At 41.0% G+C, this 16,365-nt stretch overlaps 1 protein-coding gene across 4 annotated transcripts in view; it reads right to left on the bottom strand.

Moving 5' to 3' along the window:
• LOC147015727 (leucine zipper putative tumor suppressor 2 homolog) overlaps nucleotides 1–16,365 on the bottom strand; it is a 117,698-nt gene that overhangs the window by 10,651 nt on the left and 90,682 nt on the right. For all 4 annotated transcript variants that reach the window (XM_085848192.1, XM_085848195.1, XM_085848194.1 and 1 more), the window contains one exon: nucleotides 712–962. In XM_085848192.1, the coding sequence (XP_085704318.1) occupies nucleotides 712–962 (251 nt within the window). The remainder of the gene's footprint in view (nucleotides 1–711; nucleotides 963–16,365) is intronic.

Below are 16,365 nucleotides of genomic sequence, written 5' to 3'. Positions count from 1 at the left end.
CGGAGTAAAAACTAAGTACTCCCTTCGGTACCTGGCAATGACGTCATGCATCACCTAAATCTGGAATTGGGAAGGAGTGGTGTAAAAAAGTGATGGTAAAAGAGGAAACAAAAGTGAGGGCCTCGGCCGACGTTCCACAACATGGTCAGGATGGTTGTGGACGTCTATTACTAATAATAATCAAAATTTTTTCGTCAGAGTTGCTTGGATGGCCGATAGGTATGCACACTCGCCGCCTCTGAGCTGTTTAGTATGGGTTTGAATTCCGGCCCAGCGAAAAACGGACACCTCCATGGTGTTTTGCAGGCAGGGTGATTCATCGATCGATATGTGTGCCATCCCACGGATGGACGTTAAACCTAATCTTCCATCTGCCGGCATTATTTAGTGGATGTTAAAGACCCTACGGCGTCCTTCGTGAAGGGTAGTCGAGTTATCACCGGTATCCTCAACAAATCATCAATTTCTACTCTAACCTACAGGGGGCACTACATCAGTGGCACAGCCATGCTTCCAGCAATGACAACCAGCAGCTCCAGGCTGTGTACAACATGAACGAATTGTGAGTCATGAGTGCATGAATGCTAATTAACGTGAAAGCATCGTTGGACAATTTAATCTTCTGAAAAATAACTTTATGTGAAAGAGTGCTTTTTGAGGACAAGTATTTTTAACAACAAAAGTAACTGGTTTGAAGAAGGGGCAACGTACCGCAACTCTGCCAGCTCAGTTTCATAGTGGCTCTGAAGCTGCCGATCATCACGCAATTGTTGATCATTCTCCAAAGCTGGTGCAAGTGCCCAGCGACGACGGAATTCCTCTTCCAAATCATACAGGTCATCAGAACAAGGAGACTGGTCGCATGAACCGGTTGTGTCGACGCTCGTCAACCGACCGCTTTGCCCACTGTCTGACGAGCCCCGGCCGCTATCGAGTGTGGAAACAGCACTCACAGAGCCAGGCTAGTGGGAGAAGGAAGGTTGGAAATGTGAAAAGGGGAAACTGATCAATGTCAAGGGATGTTATCAACTTACGAAGATACGATGCAGTATAATCACTATAAAATCAATATTTCATCGAAAATAATGATGCACATTAATTACAGAGGAAAAATTAATTTGAGGAAAAGGCTGGTACAGTTCTGGAGAATGATAACTAACCACAGAAAACATATATTAAACATCACCAGAACGAAAGACTACCAGTTAATAAATGCACACACAAACAATGAAACTTGACAATGGGTATACACAGCCAATTTAACTGGGTACAAGGCCATGTACAGAGGTACAAAAAGCAGGAGAGACATTGGAAGGGGTGGGGGATTAAAATGAGAAATTTACTAGAGGAGATTGCGAAAAAAAAGAGGGAAAAAAGAAAAAAAAAACGTTCAAAAGAATTCGCCATTTTTGCAAATTTTAAATGAAACAATTTAAATTGGTAATTCAGGCAAAACCATCATAACCAGCCCAATTGGTATTGTCATTGGGCCAGTAGGGGAGGGACAAGGGGAGGAAGAGAGGAACAAGGAAAAAATGGTGAGAAGGAGAAGGGAGGGGGAGAGAGAGAGAGAGAGAGAGAGAGAGAGAGAGAGAGAGAGAGAGAGAGAGAGAGAGAGAGAGAGAGAGAGAGAGAGAGAGAGAGAGAGAGAGAGAGAGAGAGAGAGAGAGAGAGAGAGAGAGAGAGAGAGAGAGAGAGAGAGAGAGAGAGAGAGAGAGAGAGAGAGAGAGAGAGAGAGAGAGAGAGAGAGAGAGAGAGAGAGAGAGAGAGAGAGAGAGAGAGAGAGAGAGAGAGAGAGAGAGAGAGAGAGAGAGAGAGAGAGAGAGAGAGAGAGAGAGAGAGAGAGAGAGAGAGAGAGAGAGAGAGAGAGAGAGAGAGAAGCGAGAGAGGGAGAAAGGGAATGGGGGTGGGAGAGGGGTGAGAGAGAAGGAAAGAGAAACTTAACCGATATATTACTCAGTTTTACATTAACCGATTATAATTCAAAAAGCGGAAATCCATTAATTTCTGGAAGTCTAGCAGTGTGTCAATGATGGTGAATGTTGGGAGATGGGGGATTGGGCGAGGGAATAAAAGTTCTGCTATTTACGGCCTACATTTACTGCACTTATCTATTCATGTACAAGGAGGAGTCAAAAGGTCTTCCATTTAAAAAGTTTCAGAGCCAATAATACGACTTTTATCCCAATAGAATTAGGATAGAAGTCGTATATTTTTTACTCAACTTCGCTGGTAGATAACCCATTCATTCTTTCCCTTTGAGGGAGAGGGTGGGGGTGTTTTGAATCCCCCAAATTAAGCTTTTTCACTCATCTAACTCATCATTGGCAAAAAAAACCCCAAAACACTTGCCATAAACGCCAATCTCCCCATGACTGTTATCCATACTGTATGGGACCAAACATTGGGCTGGCATGTTGGTGTTAACATGTGGAATCCCATATGCCATACGCGTTTGCCCATCTTCTGCAACATGTCCGTATAATTAATTAAAGTTTCCCATGTCTTAACTCAAAGGCAATCAATGTACAGGGTGTACGTACGGAAATAGATATACTGTACCAAAAAGAACGTTGAATAGTTTTTATTGTTATTCGAGATATTGACATAAAATTGATATGAATACATGCATTTGACTTGTAAGTTTTAGTTTGTTGTGAATATTGATTGTTATTTTCTTTCTGTTTCAGGAGAAACTCCATTTTCTGGTTTTCTTTCTGGTTTCTGGACAAGTCCTCAAGAGAAAGCAAGAATTGTGGGATTTGTACATTAATGTGATTCAATAATTTAAGCCCAAAGGCGTTTTCCGTGTGAAATGAACAGAGGTACAAAAAGGAGGAGAGACATTGGAAGGGGTGGGGGGTTAAAATGAGAAATTTTAAAATGAGAAAAAGAGAAAAAGAGAGAAAGAGAAAAAGAGAAAAAGAGAGAAAGAGAGAAAGAGAGAAAGAGATAAAAAGAGAAAGAGAGAAAAAGAGAAAATCATGAGTTAAACATTCCGAAAAGCTCTGCTCATGATATCCTTCAAAAATAATTGAGGTTAAAATGTTATAAAATGTAAACAGTTCATAAACTTTTAGAAGAGGATTATGAAACAAGAGGAAATGATTGTCAATGATTAATTGAACAGACATAATTGGACAAACATTATTTTTGATTCAAACCTCATTTTTAGTGAATGAGGCTACATTTCACATATCAAACAAATTTAATCATCACAATTGAAGGAAGATGGGGAGAAGAAAATCTGCATGAATTGCATGAACACGAAAGGGATTCTCCAGAGTTGGGACTGGAACGAGTTTGTTCATACATGCATTATAATGGACGAACCAGGAATGTAGTATACTCGGAAGTTCTCACATGAAATAAGCCCGATTCGATCAGTGAGTAACAAAGCCTACAATCCGTCAACGATATCCTGCTAGTTATATATAAGATGTTGGACGCCACGAAGAAGTTTATTAATAAATTGAGAATGTCTAAACAATTCAATAAAAAAATTAAATAAACAAAAAATATACAAGTCAAATGCATGTATTCATATCAAATTTATGTCAATGTCTCGAATAACGAACAGACGGGGTATGTTTCTGTCCATCATGAGCAAAGGCAATGGAATCAATAAAAGTATTCAACGTTCTATTTGGTAAATCCATTTTCAAACACCCTGAAGACAGCTTATTCATACTGAATGCAACGCAACAGCTGCACAATCACATTCATTGCCTTTGGTTAAAATGATGACAATTATTGTTGTGAAGAGTGGTAACGAGACATTTGCTTGGACGAGTACATCACTCCGATGAGCGATCTCTGACAGCCTCACTCCGCAATGGGCCGTGCAAAAGGTGCTGATGTGAAAGTCATCAAAAGAAATGGAGGCAGTTCAATTTCCTTCAGCTTATGTTACTGATATACAGTAACCAAGAACAATACTGCGAACACAAGTACTCACTCACTCACTCTCTCTCTCTCTCTCTCTCTCTTTATCCCATCGTCTTCCCTCTCCCACTTTGTCCTCCCTCACTCTCTTCATTTATAGTTTCCTTCCTTCTGTGCAATCCTTTCACGAATCATTGCACACAAAAAATAGACAAATTCCAGGGAAGAGTACTCTCTCAATATAGACAAGAAAGTTGATGATAAAGCCAAGTTAGGGTGTTGGAATGATAAAATACCCAGGCTTCAAAAGATGCCATTTTATGGCCTATCATTTTCAAATGGTTAATCTGATAATGAGGAAATTTAAGAAATGATTGACGTTTGTGTGTGGAAAAAGGAACAGATCCATCGGTACTGAAGGAATGATCAGGTTTGACTACATACAATTAATTGGTGGGAAGAGAGGGTCTTCTCCCTTCATTGTGGAGGAAGCCTAATAGAGGGTCATGTCCCTTTATTGTGGAGTGTTCTGAAGAAAGGGTCTTCTCCCATATTTGTGGACAGTGGCTAAGAGAGGATCATGCCCCCATCATTGTGGAGGGTGGCTAAGAGGGTCATGTCCCTTCTTTGTGGACAGTGGCCAAGAGAGGGTCATGTCCTTTCTTTGTGGAGGATGGCTAATCTCACTTCTGCACATAATAAGAGTGCCAAGATTGATCTTTTGAGTGACAGATGGGGCATGTTTCTGTCCATCATGAGCAAAGGCAATGGAATCAATAAATGCTACTGACCTCAACTCTCATCTCTTTTCCAAATGCTTTTTAAAAATCACAGACCATCAGTTTGGTTTCCATCCCAAGCACTCCGCCAAACATATGTTCCTTCTGCAAACTCAGCAATGGACGGATGCTTTGAACGTTAAGCAAGAGGTCAGCATGCTCTCTCTGGACATTTCCCACACCTTTTGTTACTGTCTGGCATCCAGCTCATGAAGATATCCAACAATTGCAACCAGGGCCCGGTCCTTGATGCTGATTTGTTTTCTATTCCTGCAAGGAGAGAATTACCCCGGATGGCATTCTCACTACACCCCTGCCCTGCCATTGGAAGCTGGGTCCTATATTATCTTTGTTTAACATTAACAACCATTCAGCATCGATGGAAAATCTTGGATTTAACTTTACAGATGATTCCACACTGAATGAGACTGACTTCCTCACCACAGTGACAGGCAAGCTGCACCTGCTTACTGGTCTGATGATCTGGAAAGGAGAAACAAGCAGGCCAATCACCTGGAATATGAAACTCATTGCTGTGGAGCCCCATGTCCTATGAGACTAAACATTCAATCAACTTGTGTGGTCAACCTCTGGTGGAGCTGGATTTCTTAGAGCACATTGGGTTTTCAATTTGCCATGACCTTTCTTGGGCTGATTACATTTCCAAGCTGGATTTTGGGGTAATGCGTCACCTTGGAAATATTTTCAAAATAATGGCATTCTCGATAAAGACTTGTCCACTTAAGGATGTCCAAGGCCTTTATTACCTCCACCACCAAAGGTGGACGGAGGTTATGTTTTCACTCCTGTCTGTTCGTGTATGTATGTATGTCTGTCTGTCTGTCTGTCTGTCTGTCTGTCAACAGGATAACTCAAAAGGTTGTGGAAGGAGTCGGATGAAATTTGTTGCACAGCATGGGTGTGTGCAAGGTCAAATTGATTATATTTTGGTGAAGATCTGGATCTGGATCCGGATACTAGAATTTTTAAAGTGATTCTTCACCATTGAGAGATTGGGCCAAAAATGATATATAGCACAATATCTCAAAATAAAAGGACTGTTTTGTATGAAACTTAGTGTACAGGTTGGGTGTCTGCCAATGATGAATTGAATCGATATTGGTTAAGTCCGGATAGAATAATTTAATTTTATATATTATATATATATATATATATATATATATATATATATATATATATATATATTTTTATATATATATATATATATATATATATATATATATATATATATATATATATATATATATATCTATATATATTTATATATCATTTTAACCTCTTACACTGAAGGTGGACAAAGGTTTTGTTCTAATCCGTCTGTTTGTTACTTGCAAAATCAAAGAATCGCAAATACATCGATTTGTTGGTCTGTTATTCTGTCTGTCTGTTTGTCTGTCAATTGCATACAGGTCACAGTTTTACTCCAATCTTCACAAAACTTAACCACCTGGTGGAGAGGTAGTGACAAGCTGGAAGCCTATTGTTTTTGAGGTCAATAGGTCAAAGGTCAAGGTCACGTAAATCATCAATTTTCATCTGATTCACTTGATATCTATTCTGTATATACTGTAAAATCAAAAAACATGGGTTAACGGTAAACCCTTGTCGAGGTGAACTCATGGTCGACCCATGTGAGTATGTTTGTTTTAAAATTATGGACTGTTTGAACGTGAGTTGGACCATGAGTACGCCCATGAATTACTTATTATTGGAACTTGACGTCTATTAATAGCGGCCGATTGCAACATATATTTTAGACGTATGGACCTTTAAAGCCCATACACCTTTGAGACCACGAAGATTCCTGAAGACTTTTACAACCTTTAGACTCCTTGACCCTTAGACCTTTTTGACTGACAGATCCATTCGACCCTCTTTAGATGCTTTAGACTCCTTAGGCCCGATAGACCCCTCAGAACCTTCAGACCCTGAAGAGCCTTTAGCTAAGACACTTAACACACTTAGACCCTTTATAAGCTGAAGAACATTTAAGACCCCCCAAGACCCTTTATACCCCTTAAACCCATTATAACTATTAGACCCTTTAAGACCCATAAAACCCTTTATAAGCCTTTGACTCTTTATAACCCAATGATACTGGAGACCCCAAAAACAATTTAGCTCTCTGTAGACCCTATTGGAACAATAAGACCTATAAGACCTTATAGACCTTCTGAAGTAACACTTGAGCCTCACCAGCCATAATCAAAACACCCCCCATTGATAAACTGCCTTCGTATCGAGCTAAGAGGGTGCAATATAGAATTAATTAAATATTTTTCTCTTTATTTTTTGATTTGCCTGGTCTGTCCCATGCAAAGAGAAAAGTCCCACGTGACAAAGAGAAAAGCCCCATGTGACAAAGAGAAAAGTCCCACGTGGCAAAGAGAAAAGCCCCACGTGGCAAAGAGAAAAGTCCCACGTGGAAAAGAAAAAAGCCCCACGTGTAAAGATAAAAGGTCCCACGTGACAAAGAAAAGCCCCACGTGGTAAAGATAAAAGTCCCACGTGGTAAAGAGAAAGGTCCCACGTGAAAAAGAAAAGCCCCGCGTGGTAAAGAGAAAAGTCCCACGTGGTAAAGAGAAAGGTCCCACGTGACAAAGAAAAGCCCCACGTGGTCAAGAGAAAAGTCATACATGGCAAAGAGAAAAGTCCCACGTGATAAAGAGAAAAGCCAAACATGACAAAGACAAAAGCCCCACGTGACAAAGAGAAAAGTCCCATGTGGTAAAGAGAAAAGTCCCACGTGACAAAGAAAAGCCCTGCGTGGTAAAGAGAAAAGCCCCACGTGGTAAAGAGAAAGGTCCCACGTGGCAAAGAGAAAAGCCCACGTGGCAAAGAGAAAAGCCCACGTGGTAAAGAGAAAAGTCCCACGTGGTAAAGAGAAAAGCCCCATGTGGTAAAGAGAAAAGTCCCACGTGGTAAAGAGAAAAACGTAACATGACAAAGAGAAAAGCCCCACGTGAAAAAGAGAAAAGCCCCACGTGGTAAAGATAAAAGTCCCACGTGGTAAAGAGAAAAGTCCGACGTGACAAAGAGAAAAGCCACACGTGGCAAAGAGAAAAGCCCCATATGTAAAGAGAAAAGTCCCACGTGACAAAGAAAAGCCCCACGTGGTAAAGATAAAAGTCCCACGTGGTAAAGAGAAAAGCCCCACGTGGCAAAGAGAAAAGTCCCACGTGGTGAAGAGAAAAGTCCCACATGGTATAAAGAAAAGCCACACATGACAAAGAGAAAAGCCCCACGTGACAAAGAGAAAAGCCCCACGTGACAAAGAGAAAAGCCGGACGTGGTAAAGAGAAAGTCCCACGTGGTAAAGAGAAAAGTCCCACATGACAAAAAGACAAGCCGGACGTGGTAAAGAGAAAAGTCCCACGTGACAAAGAAAAGTCCCGCGTGGTAAAGAGAAAAGTGCCACGTGGAAAAGAGAAAAGCCCCACGTGGTAAAGAGAAAGGTCCCATGTGGCAAAGAGAAAAGCCCACATGGTAAAGAGAAAAGCCCCGCGTGGGAAAGAGAAAAGTCCCACGTGGCAAAGAGAAAAGTCCCACATGGTAAAGAGAAAAGGCCCACGTGGTAAAGAGAAAAGTCCCACGTGACAAAGAAAAGCCCCACGTGGTAAAGAGAAAAGTCCCACGTGGTAAAGAGAAAAGTCCCACGTGGTAAAGAGAAAAGCCCCACGTGGTAAAGAGAAAAGTCCCACGTGGTAAAGAGAAAAGCCCACATGGTAAAGAGAAAAGCCCCACGTGGTAAAGAGAAAAGTCCCGCGTGGTAAAGAGAAAAGTCCCACATGGTAAAGAGAAAAGTCTCACGTGGTAAAGAGAAAAGCCCCACGTGGTAAAGAGAAAAGTCCCACATGGTAAAGAGAAAAGTCCCACGTGGTAAAGAGAAAAGTCCCACGTGACAAAGAAAAGCTCCGCGTGGTAAAGAGAAAAGTCCCACGTGGTAAAGAGAAAAGCCCCACATGGTAAAGAGAAAAGCCCCACATGGTAAAGAGAAAAGTCCCCCGTGGTAAAGAGAAAAGTCCCACGTGGTAAAGAGAAAAGTCCCACGTGGTAAAGAGAAAAGTCCCACGTGGTAAAGAGAAAAGTCCCACGTGGAAAAGAGAAAAGCCCCACGTGGTAAAGAGAAAAGTCCCACGTGGTAAAGAGAAAAGCCCACATGGTAAAGAGAAAAGTCCCACGTGGTAAAGAGAAAAGTCCCACGTGGTAAAGAGAAAGGTCCCACATGACAAAGAAAAGCCCCGCGTGGTAAAGAAAAAAGTCCCACGTGGTAAAGAGAAAAGTCCCACGTGGTAAAGAGAAAAGCCCCACGTGGTAAAGAGAAAAGCCCCACGTTGTAAAGAGAAAAGCCCCACGTGGTAAAGAGAAAAGTCCCACGTGGTAAAGAGAAAAGCCCACATGGTAAAGAGAAAAGCCCACATGGTAAAGAGAAAAGTCCCACGTGGTAAAGAGAAAAGCCCACATGGTAAAGAGAAAAGTCCCATGTGGTAAAGAGAAAAGTCCCATGTGGTAAAGAGAAAGGTCCCACGTGACAAAGAAAAGCCCCGCGTGGTAAAGAGAAAAGTCCCACGTGGTAAAGAGAAAAGTCCCACGTGGTAAAGAGAAAAGTCCCACGTGGTAAAGAGAAAAGCCCCATGTGGTAAAGAGAAAAGCCCCACGTGGTAAAGAGAAAAGCCCCACGTGGTAAAGAGAAAAGTCCCACGTGATAAAGAGAAAAGCCCACATGGTAAAGAGAAAAGTCCCACGTGGTAAAGAGAAAAGCCCACATGGTAAAGAGAAAAGTCCCATGTGGTAAAGAGAAAAGTCCCACGTGGTAAAGAGAAAAGTCCCACGTGGTAAAGAGAAAGGTCCCACGTGACAAAGAAAAGCCCCGCGTGGTAAAGAGAAAAGTCCCACGTGGTAAAGAGAAAAGTCCCACGTGGTAAAGAGAAAAGCCCCACGTGGTAAAGAGAAAAGCCCCACGTGGTAAAGAGAAAAGCCCCACTTGGTAAAGAGAAAAGTCCCACGTGGTAAAGAGAAAATCGTGTCCATGACAACAATTTCACCCCATTATAATTACATGGGATATTTTTGTGATTTTATTATTGCCATTCCTCAGGAATTTTTCAAGATATCTGATTGAAACTTACATCGATTGTTTGTATCAAATCTGGTCAAAATTAGTCAAAGGTCAAGGTCAATGCCATCCAAAACATGTAAAACACCTATTATGGGTCACAATTCGAAAATGTATCAACCAAATTTGTTCTGCACAACATTCAATCATATAAAACACTGGATCGGTCAAATTTTCCAAATGACCAAATTGCTGTTTCCATGGCAACTATTGTTTATTATTACCTCTGCCACCGAAGGTGGGTGGAGGTGTTTTCACTCCTGTCTGTTTGTCTATCTGTCTGTTTGTTTGTATGTGAACAGGATATCTCAAAAAGTTATGGACGGATTCAGATGAAACTTGGTGGACAGGTTGGGTGTTTGACAAGGACAAATTGATTTGATTTCACTGAAGATCTCGATTCAGATCCGGATAAGAGAATTTTACAATTAAAAAAGAAAAGATTCCTCATTATTTGAAAGATGGGGCCAAAAGGGACACATAGCATGATAGTTCAAAAAATTGTGAACAAATATGGACGATACTTGGTGGATGAGTTGGGTAGGTGACAAGAACAAGCCGATTCAACTTTGTTGATCTGGCCTCTCACTGGGATACAACACAAACTGTTCAGCCTTGCGGGGGTACATGCTCTACCGAGTGCCGTTCTTGTTCTTAATGCCATGGAGTATGATTCTTATTGAGGTTGGTTTTGTTGCTTGATTGCAGTATGATAATCACTGTGGGAAGCAAGGAGAAGCAGACACTTTTGCTCTGATGAAGGGTTAATGCTCAAAACATCAGTTTCTCATTGCTTCCCATGGCAGTGAGTATACCTTGATCAACATCCTGTTGATTCTTTCCAATATTCTACTTGTCTGCCGATGCATATCAACAATAAACCTTCACAATCAAGAATAGTTCTTCATTCTACTGCTTCTTGTCTTACGCCGATGGAGGCAGTGGAATCCAAAGCCTTTGGGCAATTGATATCTCTCATCAGGAAGTTTGGTAACAGGGTCTTGTCCTCATCCATCACAAACAATTTGTCACCTTGTGATCCTCTACTGTCTCTTACCAGATCTTTCCCCATCTGAACTGCATCCTGGAAAGGTTGTACGTGTTCCTAAATCAATACATAGTTTGTTACTGTTCGTAAGTCACCTCTTACTCTTTTGTCCACCTTTTCTCTCATTTATGGAATCATCTCCTCGAGTCTGTCTAATCCTGTTCATACATGATTGGAGTTAAAGTACCTACAATATTTTTAGCCTCTACTATTGCTCTCACATTTCTAAGGCTGGCTTAGCACTTTGATTGATCAGGGATGTAAGTAACAATTATGGTATTGTCAAGAATAAATGCATTAACTCTGAAATGAAAATGAGAGATATGAATATAAGGTGTTATTATCTTGTCCATATATCAGATCCTTTGTAAATGAGGCAAATAGATAGACTAATAGCACCTATTATTTTCTATTCTCAGCCTGTAACGTGAATCCTGTCAATGGGAAATTGAACTGCTGCAGAGTTTGCACCAAATTCAAGCATGTCTTCCAGGATGTCATTGTCAAACACAAAATGAGAGTTCAGTGAACTTTTCAATTTCTCTCATTTCATTAATACCTTCCATGTCATGTCTTAGCCATGTTTGTCTCTGCGATGCACCTCGTTTCTACATTTTCTCTCCGAGGATGCTTCCTCTATTCATCATGCCTGTTGGAAGCAAGGCAGACTATTCTCAACCGATCCCATATCGTGCTGCCTGAGCAACTGGTCACAGCAGTCATACAGTTTCCCACCATAGAAAGATCAAAAAGTTAATGACTGGTTCTCACATCGGTTGTTCAACCAGTAGTCCAGTCAAATTAGTACCTTCACCCACCACTAATTGCAAAAGAATCATTTTCACTGCAGTGCATTTCAGTAAGACCCCCTAATCACCATACTAAAAGTCCTAAAAAATCCTAGCATGGGAAAGTAGTGTAATTTGCATAATATGAAACATAATTCCGCCATAAGAGAAAATTCATATTTTCGCTATAACTTTGCATCTAAGTACCCAATTGAAGCAAATCAAGTGTCCAAACCCATGTTTTCAGGGTCAATGAACATGATAGGCACACTTGCAAATTAATATTTTAAATATAATTTGCATATTATGCAAATTAGTTTCAGGAATTAGAGAAATTTCTAATTTCCACTATTATTTTCTATATAAGGAACAAGTATCCAAACCCATATTATGAATACAACTTGCATAAAATATGCATATTAGCTTTTAGCAATTAGAGAAAATAAAAAATGTCAGATAACTTGAGATTTGAAAGTTTTGATGTTGATCCTTCTCACTTTTATGATGTCATCCGTTGTCACTGATACTCTAAGTACAGGTTTACTAAGCAGCTTTCCTGCTGTGAAAGTGGAAATAATCCCCATTCCATGGAATGTTCCAAAGCCATCAAGAGTTCTTATATTGTGATCAACATTGTCACCAACATGCTGAATGAACTCTCCAGATCCAGGCTCAGGAAACTCTGCCCCTTGTGTAAGAGCGGCACTTTTCTCGAACTTCCGCACTTCAGAATAGGAACAACTGAAGCCGCGTTTATGAAGAGTATCTACGATGAACCGTGATGAAAACTGATGATGCATTTCAGTTGCTAGTCCAAATTGCAATGGGGCTAGAAATGACTCTTTGCCTTGTTGCTTGCATTATAAGCTTGTCCAATTGATGCTACCTTCAGATCAGTGTTTTTGCCAATGAACAAATCTTGCAACAACATCAGTAGTGACTGTGGAATGAACTGCATAGCTGCTTCTGTTGATGACATCTGTTCTCTGGTTGGATATACATCACTAGAAGAGTCAACTGCCTTTATGTCACTCTTGATAAGCTTGGCAACTGTGTTTATCATTCGTATTTTCTCAATATTGGGGTCCTCTTTCTTCTGTTCCTTGTAAAAGTCATGGAGAATATTTGCTGCTGTTCGTCTAAAAGTTACAACATTTGGCTTCCCATTCAGCTCGGTTATTATGATATTGTCACCAAAATGTTACATGAGTTTACTCTTCATATGTGTAAAGCCAGAAAGCTGCAACCTCTGAACCCAAAAGACCTGTCTCCATTTTCTCAATCAAGTCTGTTATTGTAATCTGTTCATCATCATTTTCCTCCAGGTACTTTGCAACCAACAGGAATGCTTCATATCTTTCTGCTTCTTTGGGTCTGTCAAGCCGGTTGTTTCTTTGCAACACTACCTAGTCCAGAGGAATGTTGCTGTGGAACCTGCTTCCCAGTCCTGAAGTTGACATTACAGCTTTGATGGTAAACTGCATCGGCTGCGATTAGGTAATGAGCATATGCAATTCTGCCTGAAACCAACGTAGACCATTCATCTTTCCTTTGTGCACAAGAATGTAAGACTATTTTGGAATGATGTGCTTCTTACAGGATAGACGTCCATGCCATCACGCTTTTTCTCATTGTAAGTAGCTGGTTCACCGCAAAACAAACAGTGCTTGTCCAAACTGAACGTTGGCGTTTCTGAACGAAGGATACACGGTGAGGGCTGATCTTGTTCAGTTACTTTTTCCTGTGCCTTTGCAATCGTCTGTGGATGAGAGAAAACCCGTCGGCATTCTGTGTGTACTCGCTGACCTTTATGAGTTCTTATACTACTACCTTGCTGTTCACTGGCCCTGTTGATACTCTCGCTCCCCTTTTCTCGTAGGATTGCAGTATCCTGACCATCTTCAAAACTCTTCTCTCAGAAAACACACTTAGCCATAGCTATCTGTAATTCATGAAACAACAGAGCAGAAACAATACAAGTTAGGGTTACGGTTCAATCGGATACAGTAATTAGATGCAAAATTATTGTGAAAATATGAATTTTCTCTTATGGCAGAAACTAATTCGCATATTATGCAAATTACACTACTTTCACATGCTAGGATTTTTTTAGGACTTTTAGTATGGTGATTAGGGGGGTCTTACTGAAATGCACTGCAGTGGAAACAATTCTTTTGCAATTAGTGGTGGGTTACCCCCTCAAATTTGCTACATTGACCGGACTACAGTCCTGAAGGCACCAACACCTGGTAATATTGACTCTGCTGAACTCTGAACTGAAGTGTCCATCACTTTAAACGACTTTTATTTTCTCCAATTATATTTTTTATACACTTCGTTGATTCATCCTCTTCCCTCTCATCTCAATGTTACCTTGCGGAGCCAGCTTTTTTTTTTTCTCACCGCAGTGACAGATAAGCTTCTGGTGTGGTGTCAGTACATTCTCGTGGTTTCAAGAAGAAAGAAAACAAAATCCAGTTTTACTATCTTATCGACAATATCTTACAATCCAAGAATATCCAAAAGCAATTCTCTACTCTTTACACACACCTATACGAGCATGTGTTCACAAAGAGTCTATTCTGTGGAACTCTGTGGTCTCAATATCACTTGGGGAACACAATTCCGACAGCAGGTTTTGAAGTAGGCCGGTGTGCACTTTGCAGTGCTGAACCATTTCCTGGCTTCTCAGTTTTGATCAACATTGAAAGGCTTCAGGGTGGAGTACAATGGAGTTCTTATAAACATGGTGGGCTGTGTGACGCATCAAATGAGTCTGTGAAGTTGACTCGAACGCATTTGACACTCATTTTTCTGGCTGGGCAGCGACGCTGATTTTACATTTTAGGAAGGTCCATGGTCTCTCAGTCTACTTTCAACTCTCTGCTGGCTTTGGTACTAACCACACTTCCATGAGCTTTGGTACTAACCAATTCACTGCCATGAGCCTGTATCTCATGCGTTTCCCAAACTTCAAGTCGCAAAAGCAGATTCGATTCGAAAAGGAAACGCTGTGCAGGAGAAGAACTGTGCAGAAGATGAAGATGAAATCTGATCATAAAAGAGAAGCCGTGCAGTATTAACACTCGGATATAAAAGGCTCATTGTGCTTGCTTCTTCATTGGTATGAAGATAATTATCAAGCAATGTCTCAGTGGATTCTCCTGATTGATGTGAATGCTCCTCCGGCACGCGTACTGCAGATTTAATTATTTTTCGTTTTGTCCTGTTTCTAATTCTGCACCTTCTTGATACATAGCGTGTTGCTTTTTATCCGATTAATATCATCTTGCTTGACGAATTATACTTTAGTGCAGAAAGCAGTGAAGGAGAAGCACTTTGCAAACTCATGAGATGCTTTATAATTTTATTTTAAATTGTGTCATAAAGAGAAAAATCCTTCCAATCTGATGTGTCACTTTGTAATCAATACAGTAAGTAGGGAATTAATTATATTGTTTGTCTGTCTGTGTGCAGGATATCTCAAAAAGTTGTGGACCGATCCGGATGAAATTTGGTGGACAGGTTGGGTGTGACAAGGACGAATCGTTTCGATTTTGGTGACGATCCGAATCCGGATCTGGATACGAGAATTATTTAATTTTCAAAGTGATTCTTCACCATTGAGAGATTGTGCCAAAAATGATATAGTACTGGATATCATGATATTTAAAAAATGTATTGGGCCCGATATGTTCTCATGGATCAGGCATTACGTGGCGAAGGTATGCGCTCCAACGAGTGCCCTTCTCGTCATGCTTGTGTCTCATTGATCTGTTTCTGGATGGAAATGAAACAGACTTGAACAGCCACCCGATTCGAGCAGGACAGTTGCATCATGGAGTATGCCATCATACAGAAGGGAAGTTAAGTAGGCTTTCCATCTACAATCAATGTACATGGTAGAGGTCTCATCATAAATTTTGCAAGGGTAGACCGCTGTTCATTCATTTTGTATGCAGCCTGTGGCTGCTGGTTCCATAATTTCTGCGAGAGCGGATGTTCCACTGATGGAGTGTCTCCTGTGGGTTGAGGGTGGAATTGGAATTTGTGCAGGGTGCCGGCGATAGCTCGCCGACTCTTTGTGAACAACACCGTGGGATCTTTAACGTCCACCAACTCATGCCGGCAGAAGGGACGCCAGTTTGACATCCATCCATGGGACGGCACACACATTGATGGCTCACCCTGCCTGCCAGACGTCAGAATGAAAGTTTACAGCTGGGCCAATACAAAAACCCCAGGCTAGATGGCTCACAGGTGAGTGTGCATACTCATAGGCCACCAGGCCAGCCCCAGAACACTGTGACAAAATTTTAAATTCTCTGTATAGGTAAGATATTATGTCTGACCTCCACCTGGCAGAGTTCGATGATGCTCCAGGAATAGAAAACCTTTTAGGAGAGACAGATCAGTACATATCAGACAATATAATGCACACACAGACAGTCCAATCATTTCTGAATTGGAGATGGAATCAGGAATTGCTGTAAGAGAAGGTGATAGGTGAATGTGAGATGCAAGAGGACAATTCGACTGATCCAGCAAGCATAATATCAAAACCCCACGCAAGCCACACTCATATCTACCTCAACACTATAATCCAATATAATGATACATTCACTAAGCATGAGGCAGTCTAACCAACAAACAGTCCATAAATGGTTGTTTATGTTGTTGTTTTGTGACAAAAATGGGTGGAATTGGGGAGAATCAGAAAAAAAGTTC

The sequence above is a fragment of the Eptatretus burgeri genome, chromosome 12 (assembly GCF_056783735.1).
Source record: "Eptatretus burgeri isolate ZD-2024b chromosome 12, Ebu_testis_v1, whole genome shotgun sequence".
NCBI classification, from domain to species: Eukaryota; Metazoa; Chordata; class Myxini; order Myxiniformes; family Myxinidae; genus Eptatretus; species Eptatretus burgeri.
The sequence above is the reverse complement of the archived record's forward strand: the minus strand, read 5'-3'. Positions and strand labels throughout refer to the sequence as shown.